The 18,597-nt window shown below is 44.7% G+C and overlaps 1 protein-coding gene across 1 annotated transcript in view; it reads left to right on the top strand.

Annotated features, from left to right (window-relative positions):
* The window catches only part of LOC126336506 (neutral ceramidase-like), a 313,334-nt gene that overhangs the window by 145,398 nt on the left and 149,339 nt on the right, over nucleotides 1-18,597 (top strand). Inside the window, exons 4-5 of the mRNA XM_050000282.1 lie at nucleotides 646-822; nucleotides 990-1,117. Of these exons, the coding sequence (XP_049856239.1) occupies nucleotides 646-822; nucleotides 990-1,117 (305 nt within the window). The remainder of the gene's footprint in view (nucleotides 1-645; nucleotides 823-989; nucleotides 1,118-18,597) is intronic.

The raw sequence follows: 18,597 nt of genomic DNA, 5'->3' as shown, positions 1-18,597 counted from the left end.
ATCGGTCTGATAATTGGTCATGCAATATCGAGTGCATTTTAATAAAGTCTTCACCAGAAGCAATTTCTCGTTCTCTTTCCATTATATACGAGCAATTTCGAAGGTACGGACGATCATACATTTTCAGTATCACTTGATGCGTTTGGACAATTACTAGTCGGTAGTTATGCATATTATATTAGTTGTGATAGTAAAAGTTTGTAGACTACCAACATTGTAAATTTAATAAAAGTTCATCGGGTTACGCGTATTTTTCCCATTATATCAATTGCAATATAAATAGTAAAGAAAATGACTGTTAGAAATTTAAAAAAAATGAGAAACGGGACTCGCTCCAGCTATTACGGGGCTTGAACGGTAACCACTCGGCTGTCGCCGCTTCGTGGTAAAAATTGCCACGCACAGCCGTAACTGTTTGACGACCGAAGTTATCTTGTGATTTTCTCAGTAACGCTTGAGACGTACGAGCTACTGCTATCACGTTTTGTTGTCCTCATGGGGTACTACGAGTGTACGAAGTTTGCAGTAAATCCGCGTTCCAAACATTATGGCCTCCCCTTGTAAGTCTTCTTGTATCTTCCTACATCAAAATCAGAGATTTGATGTTTGTGTTGCATCCACCTCGACGCGCCACTTTTCTTGCAGGTGATCTCTAAGCTGCGGGAGGAGTTCGGGGACGTGTACTCGGAGCAGAACCTAATGATCAGCGCGACGCACACGCACTCAGGACCTGGGGGCTTCATGCAAGACATGCTTTTCGACATTAGCATCCTCGGCTTTGTCCGGCAGACCTACAACGCGCTGCTCTCCGGCATAATAGAGGTCAGTCCAGCCTTTTACACTTGTCATTATCCGCCAGAACCAATTCATATACCTAAAAATTACCTTTAAGTTTTCGTAAATGAAGTTGCATGGTAGACTGTTGGTTCATTCTAATAGTCTAATGGCCATGTCCAGCTCTCCTGACAGTTGGCGGTGTCGTGTTGCAGAGCATCAGACGGGCCCACCTGTCGGTGCAGCCGGCGCGCCTCTTCCTGTCGCAGGGGGAGCTGCTGGGCGTCAGCATCAACCGTAGCCCCACCGCCTACCTCGCCAACCGCGCCTCAGAGCGTAGCAGGTAGGAATATTGTGCTAGAGTTCCGTTATAAACACCTTGCCGGTACTCGAGCAATCCTTACTTGCCCATGAAGACATGTCTCTTCGGTGGGATGAAACTTCTCCTTCAAAAAGTAACGCACAATCCTCTGTGTCTCGATAAGCTCGTGGGAAATGAAATACAATAGTCAGAAGCACTGGCACATTTAGCGTTTGTATATACAGTGTTCAGGAATTCCCGTTACAAATTTGTAAGACTTGCAGAGGGGAGTGAGTAGGTAATGTTTTAAACTGTAACCCACGTTCGGAAACATACCATTTCCGTGCTATTACCATTTGAAAATATATTGGTAACTCAACCACTTTTACAAGTAACTGATTAGGCGTGACGACTCAGTAGATGACTTCTTTTACCATTCCGGTCACTAACACCAAAATAAACTGATCGTGTATTCGTTAACGGGTTCTCTTCAACGTGGTGCAGTACGGCTTCTTCCAATTCCGGCGTGCGGCGTCTCCTTGGCGCACCACAGCCACGGTAAAGCTAGCATTTCTCGAAACCGTTGCATAATTGTGGTGAACAGCGTATGGAATGGAGGCGAACGCTGTAGAGAACGATGTTGACAAAGGCGACGAGCAGCTCTTCCATTACTACACTCCTGGAAATGGAAAAAAGAACACATTGACACCGGTGTGTCAGACTCACCATACTTGCTCCGGACACTGCGAGAGGCCTGTACAAGCAATGATCACACGCACGGCACAGCGGACACACCAGGAACCGCGGTGTTGGCCGTCGAATGGCGCTAGCTGCGCAGCATTTGTGCACCGCCGCCGTCAGTGTCAGACAGTTTGCCGTGGCATACGGAGCTCCATCGCAGTCTTTAACACTGGTAGCATGCCGCGACAGCGTGGACGTGAACCGTATGTGCAGCTGACAGACTTTGAGCGAGGGCGTATAGTGGGCATGCGGGAGGCCGGGTGGACGTACCGCCGAATTGCTTAACACGTGGGGCGTGAGGTCTCCACAGTACATCGATGTTGTCGCCAGTGGTCGGCGGAAGGTGCACGTGCCCGTCGACCTGGGACCGGACCGCAGCGACGCACGGATGCACGCCAAGACCGTAGGATCCTACCCAGTGCCGTAGTGGACCGCACCGCCACTTCCCAGCAAATTAGGGACATTGTTGCTCCTGGAGTATCGGCGAGGACCATTCGCAACCGTCTCCATGAAGCTGGGCTACGGTCCCCCACATCGTTAGGCCGTCTTCCGCTCACGCCCCAACATCGTGCAGCCCGCCTCCAGTGGTGGCCCGACAGGCGTGAATGGAGGGACGAATGGAGACGTGTCGTCTTCAGCGATGAGAGTCGCTTCTGCCTTGGTGCCAATGATGGTCGTATGCGTGTTTGGCGCCGTGCAGGTGAGCGCCACAATCAGGACTGCATACGACCGAGGCACACAGGGCCAACACCCGGCATCATGGTATGGGGAGCGATCTCCTACACAGGCCGTATACCTCTGGTGATCGTTGAGGGGACACTGAATAGTGCACGGTACATCCAAACCGTCATCGAACCCATCGTTCTACCATTCCTAGACCGGCAAGGGAACTTGCTGTTCCAACAGGACAATTCACGTCCGCATGTATCCCGTGCCACCCAACGTGCTGTGGAAAGTGTAGGTCAACTACCCTGGCCAGCAAGATCTCCGGATCTGTCCCCCATTGAGCATGTTTGGGACTGGATGAAGCGGCGTCTCACGCGGTCTGCACGTCCAGCACTAACGCTGGTCCAACTGAGGCGCCAGGTGGAAATGGCATGGCAAGCCGTCCCACAGGACTACATCCAGCATCTCTACGATCGTCTCCATAGGAGAATAGCAGCCTGCATTGCTGCGGAAGGTGGATATACACAGTACTAGTTCCGAGATTGTGCATGCTCTTTTGCCTGTGTCTATGTGCCTGTGGTTCTGTCAGTGTGATCATGTGATGTATCTGATCCCAGGAATGTGTCAATAAAGTTTCCCCTTCCTGGGACAATGAATTCACGGTGTTCTTATTTCAATTTCCAGGAGTGTATGTGTTTCGCCATTCAGAAGGATCAAATAGATCAAATAATTCAATTGGCTCTGAGCACTATGCGACCTAACTTCTGAGGTCATCAGTCGCCTAGAACTTAGAACTAATTAAACCTACATCACACACATCCGAGCCCGAGGCAGGACTCGAATCTGCGACCGTAGCGCTCGGTCGGTACCAGACTATAGCGCCTAGAACCGCACGGCCACTCCGGCCGGCTCAAAAGGATCATGTCAGTGTATTTGCTAACGTGTACTCAGTCATATTGCTCTGACACTCACTCACACGTGAACGAGGCTCGAACCAGGTCAGAAAGGTAGGACAGACGTCAAATGAGATCAGCCGATCTGACGTAAGCACTCCTAACGATGACTACCCTGTGAAATAGCCACAGAGCAAACATATTTTCAAATTGCTGTAGCATGGAAACTGCACGTTTCCGGACAAGAATTCCAGTTCAAAATATTATGTATTCACTTCCCTCTACACGTTCTAGAAGTTCCTAACGGGAATTTCCGAATACCCTGTAAGTCTCATTCTTATGGCCGTGATCACGTTTGATTCACCTGCTATGATTGTAGACTGTATAAGTAGCCATGTTAAATATAAAATTTAAAAAAGACCAGATATCCGTCTAAATTATGAGGACCGTGGCAGGAAATACTAGATCCACACCAACACCACCGCTGTCAGTACTCGCCAGTGCTGTACCTCCTAATCTCCGACGACAACAAGCAATAACGTACAAATGAATAAAAGAAAACATATCACCAGACTTTCCAATTCTTGAAACAGTGAACAATTTACGACGCATCCGATTAAAATCTAGAGAACCAATCTGTGTAAAGACTGGCCATCTCGTCCCAGAAAGCTGTAATCTAAGAGATGTGTGGAGAAATCATTGGACGTCCTTTCACGGGCATAAGAAGTTAGACCATACAAGCCCCTGGAGCGAACCAGCCAAGAAAAATGTGGAGTTCCCTCAATCTTATTACAACTGGCCACGCAGTGACCAAAGCAACGCTAAACAAATAGGGAATTACCGATTATGGCCAAAGCGTCTGCAGAACATCGGAACAAGTCCCGCCGAGGGAGACCGAGATCGAGCTGGCTTGGTTCAAATGGCTCTGAGCACTATGCGACAGCTTCTGAGGCCATCACTCGCCTAGAACTTAGAACTACTTAAACCTACCTAACCTAAGGAAGTAACACACAGCCATGCCCGAGGCAGGATTCGAACCTGCGACAGTAGTGGTCGCACGGTTCCAGACTGTAGCGCCTACAAGTAGAAAGCCGCGACAGAAGTGAACTATGAAAAATCGTCCCTTAGAATTAGTTCCCCGCTCATTCCGTTCACCTTGGTGAACAGTTCCTTTGGACCCGTTAGATCGCGAACATCTCTATTATAATCTTGAACTTTCCTTGCTCTGAATGATCCTTTGAAGAGATTGTATTTTTTAAAAACATGTGGCTGCTTGTAACAGTTGACTGAATGACACACTTTGCAGCGAATTTCTTCGTGCTATGTCACTTTATAAACTCAATTTTCGACTCTCACCTGGTATTACGTCCTTACTTTACGTGTACACGTAGTGTACATTTGAAACTGTGTATCTCGGCTATTCGACATTTTGATATCAGGAATATAACTCAATAATTACAGCCATTTACTATGCATAGCCGTGTTGGAATCAGCGTTTCGGGTTTGGTACTCAAAAACATTGTTTTTGGAGTGTTTCTCGATAACGGATAAATGTTTTTGAAAAAGGCAAGATGTCATTTCTAGATGAGTGCCTGGAGATATACCAGTAAGATATGAGCAGTGTTCTGTGTTTATTTATTATTTAGATTTTGGCTCGTACACAATTTTTTGTGCGTAGTTTAAGTGTACAGCTAGGTTAACTTTAAACAACTGTCTCTCGAAAAGGAATAAAGGCATCAGGAAAAATTTCAAGATGGTTCCAGATCGGAATCTTCGGTGAGAAAATACTGTACTCATTTGAGCCATCTGCTGTGGTTAGCCGCCTGGAATCCGCGGCTCGGTTTTGCTTCCCAACAACCAAATTTTTCGACTTTTGTCAGGAACCACTGACGAACTAAATAGTGCCTCCGTAAGCCACTTAAGGTGAACTATAGACCTCATATAATGCAAAAAGAAACAACCTATTTGCTGCATTTGCATAAGCTGGAGGAAGTGTGTTTGACTCCGTACTGCAGAATAGTTATAGTAAGACGATCCTTCTGCTGGTCATACAAGTGGTCCATGGGATGTCCCCAGCACTTGACACTGCCTTTCTATGACCAATAGCATCAGAGGTATAAGAATTCCGTTTTTATTCATGGCTGTCGGGTGCTTACCGATTACGTGTTATAACTGTGAAAAACGTTGCATGCACCAGTAGACAGGTAGTCTCGAAATACGTACGTCTTTATTTTCAGGCTTTCCCGACGGATCTGTTGCAAATACCCTTCTCGGGCTGCAGTCGCGTCTTACAGCAGTGACAGCAGCAATTAGCCGCGTCTCACTGCAATGACAGCAGCAACTACCACCATCTGAAGTAGTCGAGCAGTTTAATCGATGAAATAATGTGCGATTTACACAATAGAATCTGGCTGCAAACCAGAGAAGTGTATTTGCACGTAGTTCTGTGTTAATAAAATTACAGTATTTCTCATCACTGTTTGAGCTATATAAACCTTTCATATTGCGGATCACAGTTCACGAGCGCTGAAGTGCCATCAATTTTACTGACACCAATTTCTTCACTCGACTTTGAGGTGGAAACTTCAGATAGGTGGCAATAAATGCATCCCTCCCTCTAATTTCTACGAATCTTCACAGCAACTTTCTTCTTCCTCTTTGACGTAAGATGTGATATTTATAACTCATCTCCTGTGAGCAAATGGTCCGTAAAGATTATTGTTATGTTCCAAAATTGCAACAACAAAAAATGTTGTCTGTGACACCGAATTTTCCGCATATTGTGTCTCATAACTTTCACAATCTGAGAGGCACGCAATTTCCGATAAGCCAAATGGCATCCAAAGCTCGCAGAATTTCCGATGCTGCAGCTTTCTGAGCGCACAGTTTATCGGCTGTTTGCGTGTTATTAAGACGAGCGGTTGCACCTAGCAGGGGAAACGCTAGAACCACAAAACCTAGTGACGTGCGATGAGACGAAATTATTTTAGCAGGAGTCGTTGCCGACTGCGTAGTGCGGTAGCCGAAACACGTCCTTCACTGAGTTAGTGTTACACACATTTTGCATGCGGTTTGGAATAGCTGTTTAAGTTAACGTTGTGATTGACCTATAAGGGAACCACGCCTGCTCATCATCAATGATTTCGGTCAAATTTATGACATACACAAAGCTTGGTCAGACATGAAAGTGCCACTAGCGTGAGTTCCAAATGGTCAATCGGTCAGGAAATATAGTATTTATGCTGTGGATGGGGTGAGACATGAAATATTTACTCCAGCGTATCCTCCAACGAAAGTTTGGCGCACCGGTAAGAATAAGGAACGGTAATATGGGTGCCTTGGGTCGAATCCTTATGCGGAAAGGTTTTTTATTTGTTTATTTTCAATTTTTACTTCATTTATTCTGCAAATAAACATAAATATTGCTAAATATATTGCATTTATTAATATTTTCATAAAAGGCATGAAAATGAATGACCAACGGAAATTTGGGATTGCAATTCAGTGTTCAAGAACGGATTGCAAGGAGCACACGAGAACTTCGTATATAAAATTAGACAGTTTCATTATATCACAGTTGATGATTTACACAATTTTTTATATATTCGTGGCAAAAACCGGTGAAAGAGTAATTTTCTCGGCATCTTGCACTGGTGAACTATTGTTGACGTTCAGCTGCCGAGAGCTGCTCGAAACTCAAAATGATACTATCCAAATACGAAGTACTGTGATCTTTAATTACAATCCCTTCTCAGGAACATACTTTCAGAGTCCTCGTGGACTCTGTAAGTACAGTCACTTCTTGGAAATTCACTGTAGTCTCAAACTTTCCTTAGCCTTTCTTTGGTCCCCGTTTTTTGAAGATATTAATTCGGTTTATTTGCAATGCAAATAGTAAGTAACATAAAAATTGAAAATAGAAATACAAAAGAGTGTCTCCGCCCATTGACTCGATCCCAGCAGCCTCGAATTACGGTTTTGTACTCTTTCCTCTGCGCCACCCAATATCTGGAAACCAGGCTAACATAAATGTCTCAAGTCTCTCCAGACCCATGCCCACAATACTGTTTTTCTGTAAATACATTGTCATCTGGATCTCCCACTTCTGTGACTGATTTAGGCCAAGCCCTGCGTAGGCCACAAATTTGGATGAAATCGGTGATAACGAGTAGTGACGGTCATTTGTAAGGTGAGTTATACAGTTTAAACGACCCTTGCTGCACTATCAGGAAGATTAGCTGACAAGCAGTAGACAACTCCTTGGCAACCTATATACCTTTTATAAACAGAAAGGCAGCAAAAAGAACTCCTGTTAAAAAGTCTGATATTAAACCTAAGAAAAAAAGGGCAAATAGATAACTCGTTGATCCACCTGTGGTCCTTACGCTAGCAGTTATTCAGCTTGGCATTTTTTAATAGAGTTGTTGGATGGCCTCCTGAGGAGTATCGTACTAAATTCTGTCGCGTCAGACCGTCAAAATCACGAGCTAGTTGAGGGACTCTGCCCATAATGCTCCAAAGGTTTTGGCGAGCACGAAGAGAAGCAACAGAAACTCTCGCCGAGTGCGGGCGCACATTATCTTTCTGAAATTAAGCCGAGGATGAGCTGCCATGAAGGACGACAGAACGGGTCATAAAGTCTCGTCGACGTACCACGTACGTATTCTAAGGGCCCTGCGGAAGATAAATAATGCGGTCCTGCTGGGAGACGAAATGGTACCCCAGATCATCATTCCCGGTTGCCGAGCCGTAAGGCCAGCGACAATCAGGATGGTATCACACCGCTGTCCGGGCGTCTCCAGACGCGTCTTCGGCCTGGAATCTCACTGAGTGGAGAACTGTTGTCTTCAGTGATAAGTCCCGCTTCGAATAGCCCCGATCACCAGCGACAACGTGCCTGAAGCCGCCCCAGACAGCGGTGGGATACCAGCCGCATTGCCGCCCGTCATACGGCCCGATTGATAGGAGTGATGGTCTGGGGTACCGTTTCCTTTCGTAGCAGGACCTCTTTGGTGGCCATCCGTGGTATCCGTAGAGCACAGTGGTACGTCGATAGTTTTCGGGACCATTTTTGGTTGCCCTTCATGGGGCTACATTACGGCTAGATAATGCACGCCCACAAAGGGCAAGAGTCTGTACCTACTTTGGCCAGCAAGATTGCCTGATGCCTCCCCAGTTGAGAACGCCATTAACGCCATTAATATCATGAGCATGGCATTGCAATCAGCTCACGATTTTAACGATCTAACGCACCAGCTCGACATAATGTGGCACATTATCCATCAGGAGGACATCCAGATATTCCACCAGTCAACGCCAAGCTGAAAACTGCTTGCAAAGGGCCTGTAGTGGACCAACGCATTATTTACTTGGTCGTTTTGTGAAGACTCTTCTTTTGAATAAATCGTTCAAATTTTTCAGAAATAGTAATCATTTGTTTGTTGTAGATATATATCACAGCAACAGTTTTCTGTCTTATTTGGCTGATTCCTTCATGGTGGTTTTTGTATTTACTTTAACCGCTTTCTACCTGTGGTTCAAGATTTAGTATTTGGTTTTCATTTTTGGAAATTGTCTTCAGCTTTAGTAAGAGATACGCAAGTCACACCCACATCTTACTGCAAAGGTCTTGGTAGTTTTCATAGGAGTTATCTTCCATCAACTAAGCCTGCTTAGGGGCGATCAAAATGTTTCTGTTCGAGGGTCGTACAGTCCATAACCCATATGCCGATGAGGCAATCACCGGGGTGACACTGAGGCAATCGTCCCACCGGCGTACCAGGTTGGAGATATCCGTATGGCGCCGGCCGGAGTGGCCGAGCGATTCTAGGCGTTTCAGTCTGGAACCGCGCGACCGCTACGGTCGCAGGTTCGAAGCGTGCCTCGGGCATGGATGTGTGTGATGTCCTTAGGTTAGTTATGTTTAAGTAGTTCTAAGTTCTAGGGGACTTATGACATCAGATGTTAAGTCCCATAGTGCTCAGAGCCATTTGAATCATTTTTATCCGTATGGCAAAACTGCCTGTTGCACATCTCTCTCCAGCGAGAATCGTCGAGCCTGCAAGGCCTTCTTTAAGGGACCGAAGGCTTCATACTCGCACGGGGAGATAGCAGGACTACAGGGCGGGTACTCGAGTGACACCCACTTCAGTTCGCGGAACCTCTGTTGCGCTCCTAGATCGACCGGCGTTTTATGTCTTCGAACGAACTAATAGAGACCGGCTTGAACATGTCAACCGAGAATGGGATACGTTCCTTTGTTCGCCACTTTCTGATATCGCCTTGAATGAGATGTTGGAGCTTTGTTTATTTTAACATTGTGGTATGGCACATTCTCGAGACCTATTACAGAGTTAGATTTTTAAATTGAGAATCAGCTCTCTGTCAAGCCCTTCTCATAATTTTTTTGGTTCATTTGGTTGTCGTAATTTCCCTTTGCTTGATTGGCCTTCCACATGACAAGCGCATTAGGAATAAAGCCATTTCCGCCGCCTGCGTGAGTTATGATTAGGCGTTGTCCTTTTGATACCGGTTTGCGGAGACCGTGAGCAGTATTGTCACTCCATGATTGTCCGCCTCCGTAACTTAGCGGTAGCGTTACCGCCTACCACGCAGGGGGCCTGTGTTCGATTCGCGGCAGGGGACAGGGTGTTGTGTGTCCATCATTGACTCGCAAGTCGCCGGCGTGGCCCCCCCGAAGGGGGAATCCCGGCCAACAATGCCATACAATCACTTCACTTCCCCTCCATGATTTCCCAGTTACGTGTGACGATAAAATAAAAGTTTCATCAAAGTTTGCTTCTCTACATTTTTTAAAATTTGTTTCAAATACAATATTCTTTTTGCTCTAATATTGCTTCTCTCTAACAGTATCAGCCTACTTGATTTTGTTTTTCTACCAGCGGAAACCGAATTTCTTTAGTAGCCATCTTATACTAGTATTGCCACCTTGAAAGCCTACTGCTTCTTTCAACATCTGTTTAATTTCTTCCACTGTAGGCACATGTTTTTCATCCAGATAAAAGTTGTAAACAAATCTCCTAACAACGAAAATGGCTCTGAGCACTATGCGACTCAACTTCTGAGGTCATTAGTCTCCTAGAATTTAGAACTACTTAAACATAACTAACCTAAAGACATCACACACATCCATGCCTGAGGCACGATTCGAACCTGCGACCGTAGCAGTCGCGCGGTTCCGGACTGGGCGCCTAGAACCGCGAGACCACCACGGCCGGCTTCCTAACAACGACCTCATCAAAACTGTCAACGTCTATAATTCTTTAGCGTTTACGTTTTTTATCTGGAGTTTCAAATTTCCTTTTCCCGCAGTATTGCGATAGCTTGCCTTCCCTTTTAGTTTTCTGGATAGTGCTGTGCGACACGCCTGTGGCCACTTAAAATGTCAGCTGAGCTTGCTCCACTGGAATGTTCATCTCCTGACAGGACTTGGCCTCCATAAACATTCCAACGTTATGTTTAATCTCCCGTGACTGACAATTCAGTGTTCTGCCTTTTAGTTTAGAAGTACTAATAGATGTCATATTCAGTATGAAGCCACTGTGCACTAGTAATACAAATACCGAAAAAGAACACAAAGGTCGAACTTGTACTGTAGTCACAATGGACACACGTTACACACTGAGGGCAGCGGAATGTGTCTGGGCAGAGCTGCACACTTGTCCGGCTGTTTCAGAGTAAAGGTCACGAAGCTCTCAGATACCTGGCGCGTACTGTACACGACGAAGAACTGCATCTGTTTCGTTTCCAATGCGACAAGCACTGCAACCCGGACATTACAGCAAGCGCAAGTGCTTTGTGTGGTGATTTCTGCAGGAATTCTCTGCAGACCGAAGCTTCACAAGGAGTGTCCTCTGAGGCTGAGTACATCTTCTCGTCTCTTTAGATCATTTTGTTATATTTCTTTGCCTTGAAACTTACACAGAGAAATTATTATAATACGGATACATGAAAAAAATGTATATTATTCTATTTTTAAATGTCTCTTCTTTATATTTTCTTATTATTTCACTGGGGACACTATATGTCCAAGAGATAATCGGTTATGTTTGAGACGATGAGATGTACAATGCAGCGTCGATGTCAGCCATGTCGCGATGCGTCCGGATAAAACTTCTAGCATCTCCTGTAGTGGGCGTCCATTTGTAGTGATTGACTAAGTCACCACAGATGGCCTTTGCGACCCCTGGTCCGCGTGTTCTTACTGATCCTTGCTGTATGCCTGATGTGCTATGTCACGTCGTAAACTTTTTTTTTTTAATCACCTTGTATATCGCAACCATGGGCCTGCACCCGAAAACAATCAACAATCCCAAGATTCGTTCACCCACAGGAGCTGTGTAGTTGGGAATCTGCTAATGGTTTCTCGCCTTTAGTAAACTGAACTAAAGAACAAGCTACACATTGATGTCACAAGACTGTAAGGTGTTGTTGCAGCAAATCGTCACTGTTGTTTGCAAATTAAGAAGGTAATTAAGGAATTGGAATAAAATTTCGGAATACGAATAACTACTGGTGCGAAGCAGACACTATTGATAGTATTCTCAGAGGATAATGTCATTGTGGCCGCATGTAAGGACGACTTACAAAACCTGTTGAAAATAATGGAAAGCACTCTTCGCACGAAATAAGCTTTAAGGATGAACGAGGCCAAGAGGGGAGGGAATAACGACTTACTTAAAATAAAATCTGCGAACGACAGACGCGCGAAAGCGAAAAAAGCCTTCCTTAATAAAAGAGCTCTTCTGATACCGGATCTGTAAGTCACAGTAAAATAGATGTGAGAGTACTTTGCTGCGTTACAATCTTGTTTCTATTATACGAGCACTCGAAGCTAACACGACTCTTCTTATTAGTGATAGCTTTTAAAACTAATTAGTGGAAGACCTGTATGTCACCGTCCTGGGACTAACGCCAAATTTCTGTTACATTTGTTCGGCCGTTTAGTACGTCATTGATCTCGCTAGCGGTTTGCTATCGTTCATTTTCCCCTATCTCCTCCTAAGTTTTACATCTCTATGAAACTACTACACACCACACCACCTATAATCCGTCTTTAATATTCTTGTCTTCGTCCGCCTCTACTGCTGTCCTTCTGACGCTAAGTAGGTATCCCGTTTAAATGTGGCTTCTTCTTACTACTTCTTTGCTACCGTCTTTTATATGACAAGGATTATCTATATTTCTCTCATAGCTGGGGTCAAAGCTAGACCCTTATTTAAAGACAGTTTCGTTTCCCACCTCGGTTGTCAAACCTTTACCGTCACTTACGTTACACGATCAGCTGATTTCGGAGCTGTACCAGACTGCATATACTACTCCTTTCGCCGTAATTTCACACTGTCATTGTGTGCCGGTGTGTAGACCCGTGCGTCTGTCGTTTAAATGTACAAATTCTGCTGTAGACTCGAGCGAAAGCAATGTTCCACACTCGTCGACGACTTTAAATATCGTTACCGCCGTAATGCCGTGCGTTTTTACGAACACACCGAACGTTGTTCTCGCTCGAGTTTAATAATACAAAATCTACATATTTAATTAACAGACACATACTTGCATACACCCGCATAGCGTGACGACGCAATATTATGGGGTAGTTAGGAATAGTCCTTGAAAATAACATATCGCCAAAATCAACTGACAGAGTGATGTAAATGACAGTAATTGTATAACAGATCAAGCCGAAAATGGAATTGCCTTTTAGCAGCAATCATTCACAAATTACTTCCGTCACCTAAACTTTTTGTTGTTACGGAATCCATGCCCAGATGGAAGGGGAACAGCTCAGCTTTAAGATATATCTTCTGTGTTTATTCATTTTGCTTCACGACTCTGCTGTGTTCCTTGAAAACTTACTAATTTATATTCTTAAACTATATCCTCAGGTACCTAAAACTCTGATTAAATAGTGCATATGTTAACTGTCACACATTAAATTGAGTAAACCTAATAATTGACATCCAACTCATTGTAGATACCATATAATAATAACACGGATGCCGTTAGTTTCCATGTAACATCATGGATGCGATAGAGTAAGCAGAGGACTAGTACATTGATAAACATGTCAGATTTACGTGATTCTTTTCGTCCAGAAGTTATATTATCAAGAAGAGACTTGTACAAATACAAAACAGTTTTTTTGTTTGTATACAGGATGTTACAAAAAAGTACATCCAAACTTTCAGTAAACATTCCTCACACACAAATAAAGAAGATATGTTACGTGGACATGTGTCGGGAAACGCTTAATTTCCATGTTAGAGCTCATTTTAGTTTCGTCAGTATGTACTGTACTTCCTCGATTCACCGTCAGTTGGCCCAATTGAAGGAAGGTAATGTTGACTTCGGTGCTTGTGTTGACATGTGACTCATTGCCCTTACAGTACCAGCATCAAGCACATCAGTACGTAGTACCAACAGGTTAGTGTTCATCACGAAGGTGGTTTTGCAGTCAGTGCAATGTTTACAAATGCGGAGTTGGTAGATGCCCATTTGATGTATGGATTAGCACGGGACAATAGCCTTGGCGCGGTACATTTGTATCCAGACAGATTTCCAGAACGAAGGTGTCCCGACAGGAAGACGTTCGAAGCAATTGACCGGCATCTTAGGGAGCACGGAACATTCCAGCCTATGACTCGCGAATGAGGAAGATCTAGAACGACGAGGACACCTGCAATGGACGAGGCAATTCTTCGTGCAGTTGAGGAAAACCCTGATGTCAACGTCAGAGAAGTTGCTGCTGTACAAGGTAACGTTGACCACGTCACTGTATGGAGAGTGCTATGGGAGGAACAGTTGTTTCCGGGCCATGTACAGCGTGTGCAGGCACTATCAGCAGCTGATTGACCTCCACGGGTACACTTCTGCGAATGGTTCATCCAACAATGTGTCAATCCTAATTTCAGTGGAAATTGTCTCTTTACGGATGAGGCTTCATTCCAACGTGATTAAATTGTAAATTTTCACAATCAACATGTGTGGGCTGACGAGAATCCGCACGCAATTGTGCAATCACGTCATCAACACAGATTTTCTGTGAACGTTTGGGCAGGCATTGTTGGTGATCTCTTGATTGGGCTCCATGTTCTTCCACCTACGCTCAATGGAGCACGTTATCATGATTTCATACGGGATACTCTACCTGTGCTGCTAGAACATGTGCCTTTACAGGTACGACATAACATGTGGTTCATGCACGATGGAGCTCCTGCGAATTTCAGTCGAAGTGTTCGTACGCTTCCCAACAATAGATTCGGTGACCGATGGATTGGTAGAGGCGGACCAATTCCATAGCCTCCACGCTCTCCTGACCTCAACCCTCTTGACTTTCATTTATGGAGGCATCTGAAAGCTCTTCTCTACGCAACCCCGGTACCAAATGTAGAGACTCTTTGCTCTCGTATTGTGGACGGCTGTGATACAATACGCCATTCTCCAGGGCTGCATCAGCGCATCAGGGATTCCATGCGACGGAGGGGGGATGCATGTATCCTCGCTAACGGAGGACATTTTGAACATTTTCTCTAACAAAGTGTTTGAAATCACGCTGGTACGTTCTGTTGCTGTGTGTTTCCATTACATGATTAATGTGACTTGAAGAGAAGTAATAAAATGAGCTCTAATATGGAAAGTAAGCGTTTCCGGACACATGTCCACATAACATATTTTCTTTCTTTGTGTGTGAGGAATGTTCCCTTAAAGTTTGGACGTACCTTTTTGTAACGCCCTGTATAAACTGAAGTGGAGAGTGGAAATTTGTAACAAGGCCGGGAATCGAACCCGGATGTCCTGCTTACTAGGCATTTACGATGGTACAGCGGTTCAGATAACTGCACGAATCATCCTGGCACGCCTCCCTCCTCGATCCAAATTCTGACTGCCACACCAGTCTACTTTCCGTCCCCCTTACGCACGTATAGTTATTACTCGACAAAATTAAGTGGCACTCTCGACACAGTGGCAGCGCCGTTGTTTTTACTCCCGGTACACATGGAGGGCAGAAGTAATACTGATGCACATTCCAGTGTTGTTACAGGAGGAGCACCGCGACAGATCACGTGACCATCACTACGTTTACAAGCAACACAGTTTGCAAAAGACGAAAACTAATTTCAAAATCCGAATGCTTTGTTCGTTGTGGTATTTAGTGTTACGCTTGCATCTATTTTGCTAACCCGATAACATACGAGTTTCCAAGTGTCTCTTGTCTAACACGAATGGATTACGTAAATCTGGTGCTCCGATTTACTGAACTCCTATGAAGTGAGACTATGAGGCCCTACGTAGCTTTTTTTATTTGATAGAGATAGGAGGATGTTAAAAATCTTATCCATGTGAGATTGATTTATTACTGCAGCTGCGTCACGCGCATTTTTGATAGTAATTTCAAAGTCATCACTGGCTGAACTTTAATGAAATCAAACATTGTGGTGAGTTACAGTGACTATAAATATTCCGAATAGGTAAAGGCATTCCTGGTATTCAAGAAAAGTATTTCTCATGACGCTCTATTCCAAAACTGACGGAGCACTCACCAGCATATCACTGCGGACAAGAGCGTTTGCCAGTAGGAGATATTGAGTTTAATAGATTACAAATTAACCTGCTATGAAGAATAATGCGTTAACGCCAATCACTTTTGTGTCGTTCATTTAGGAAATATTGCAGCATTTGTGTATCTAGTTTTACGAAAGAAAGACGTGAGCCGTGGCGCAAATGAGTTAGTAGACTGTTCTGTCTGGCGCCACTTGTATCAGCTGTAGTATCGACTATCCCTCTTGTGGCCCTATTGCCAATGTCTATGAGGAAGAGTTGGTATCTGTGGGTTGTGTCCTTAGAAGTTTTTTTTTTTAATTTTTTTATTGTGATTTCATTTCCCTGCCCCATATGGGCAAGGGAGGGCTGTCAGCGGCACAGTCCACTGCTCATCAGCCGAGTGACATGGCAACTAAAATAAGAATAAAATGTTACATACATAAAAAGGGGAACACAAAACAGAGTAAAGGAAGGAAATGGAGGTAAAAACAGACTGACATGGAGACGTTCATGGGGGACAGTTAAAAAAGTCACAAGAAAGTTAAAAAAACCAGTTGGCGATTCTTATAACACAGAGAAGACACTGAATGCACATGCACAGGTTAAAATTCGGCCACAGTATTAAAAACACACCAGAAAAACATACTTAAAACCCACTTGTAGCACACAAGACGAAGAATAAAGCTGCCACATGGGACCTGCCGCGGGAAATGTCAGAGAGGATGGAAAAGAGAGCAAGGAGCAGCAGGAGAAGCGGCGGGTTGAAGAGAGGAGTCCTTAGAAGGTTTTTGCTTGCCGATATATATACGGGGTTTGCTGGCCCGCGAGTTAGGTACGAAGTTTGGGGGTGGCGGTAGCGTCGTGACAAGAGGTGGTCACGAGGTCCTAGCGGCCGAAGCCTCGAGCTGCGCAAGGAGGGCCTGCGCGGAGGAAAGATACCGGAGTACCGGAGTACCGGAGTACCGGAGTACCGGAGTACTTCGCCGGGGTCAGCGGCGACTACAGGCAGCAGGCCGACATATCGTCGGTGGGTTTGCAACATTCGTCTCGGACGACAGCTCGTGGCCCGGCTGCCTTCTTCTACCCGGCTCTGCCGGCCGGAGTGGCCGAGCGGTTCTAGGCGCTACAGTCTGGAACCGCGCGACCGCTACGGTCGCAGGTTCGAATCCTGCCTCGGCCATGGATGTGTGTGATGTCCGTAGGTTAGTTAGGTTTAAGTAGTTCTAAATTATAGGGGGCTGATGACCTCTATAGTTAAGTCCCATAGTGCTCAGAGCCATTTGAACCTTTTTTTTTTTTTCTACCTGGCTTTCATAGGCGCCACTCAGTGACCACCGCGACGCACCCTGGATCCATGGAACTGCTTGCCCATAAAGGGGAGTAACATTCTGTAATCCTAGAGGTGATTTGTTTCATTCTCTACCTGCCCTCCTTATTATTTTCTGGTTTTTACCCGACCCTCATAATTTCACTCGGTCGGCTCTTTGGTTGCAAATTTAGGCAGTAGTATTGCACTAAACCACTACTTGTGGTTCTAAAATTTGTCCCGCTATTATACTGCCTTTCCTTTCTGGTTTGTACCCGATCATTAATGTTCTAATAAATCAAAATGGTTCAAATGGCTCTGAGCACTATGGGACAGTCCCCTAGAACTGAGAACTACGTAAACCTAACTAACCTAAGGACATCACAGACATCCATGCCCGAGGCAGGATTCGAACCTGCGACCGTAGCGGTCGCGCGGTTCCAGACTGTAGTGCCTAGAACCACTCGGCCACCTCGGCCGGCCTAATAAACCAGCTCCTGGTTGTAAACACAGCCGGAACAATTGTACTAAGGCACAGGTTGCCGTTAAACAAAAGAGGGACCTTAAGGTTAGATTTAGCTGTTAATCGGTTGTTCTTTGATTGTAATTGCATTTCCCAGTCATTAGTTATAGTATGAACAACCTATTGTACTAAGCTGTTTGTTTATGTGTTTGAAAGACCGGGTGTATTTTGGCTTGTGGTTCCGCCGAGTGGGTTCCCTTGTAATAAGTGTTCACAAGGCATGTTTAAGACGTTCCTTCAGAGCGGTGTTAATAACTGACAATCAGTTTAACTTAGAAAATATTAACAGACAACTATCACCAGGGGTTTAGTCAAAATAAAGTTGTCTGAAGGGACGGATTGGGATCCAGTCGCACTTTGGTTGCCTACTGAAATTAAGAGGTTGGTTGCTTTGAAGTAAGTCTTACCATTGTCATAGTGTTAGCTAATCTGTTTATCCTTTGAGCACAGGTACGCATCTTAAACCCGAACCTTTGAACATACAGCTTTCAAATTAAAAGTTAAGTCATCTGTCTTAAATAATTGAACCATTCTTGTCATCAGTGGTGCTTACATAGATTTCACGTATTGCATAAGGACATGTAATAAGACAGACTGTGTCCAGCGCGGTATTAAACACTGCTGTTTCACCCAATAACGGGCGGGCTGCAGGTCCGGCCATCTTTTAATCATTTCCATATTGTTTGCTGTTTTGCAATACAGCCCTTCAGATTTCTTTGCAAAGATTAAAAGCTTATTCAACTTAGGGTTTAAGGTCAAAATAATTTTGCAAATTTGTTCATTTTGTTAAATAAAATTTTGTGGTTAAATGCCCCGATTATCTGTAAAACAC

The sequence above is a fragment of the Schistocerca gregaria genome, chromosome 2 (genome assembly GCF_023897955.1).
Source record: "Schistocerca gregaria isolate iqSchGreg1 chromosome 2, iqSchGreg1.2, whole genome shotgun sequence".
Lineage (NCBI taxonomy): Eukaryota > Metazoa > Arthropoda > Insecta > Orthoptera > Acrididae > Schistocerca > Schistocerca gregaria.
The sequence above is the reverse complement of the archived record's forward strand: the minus strand, read 5'-3'. Positions and strand labels throughout refer to the sequence as shown.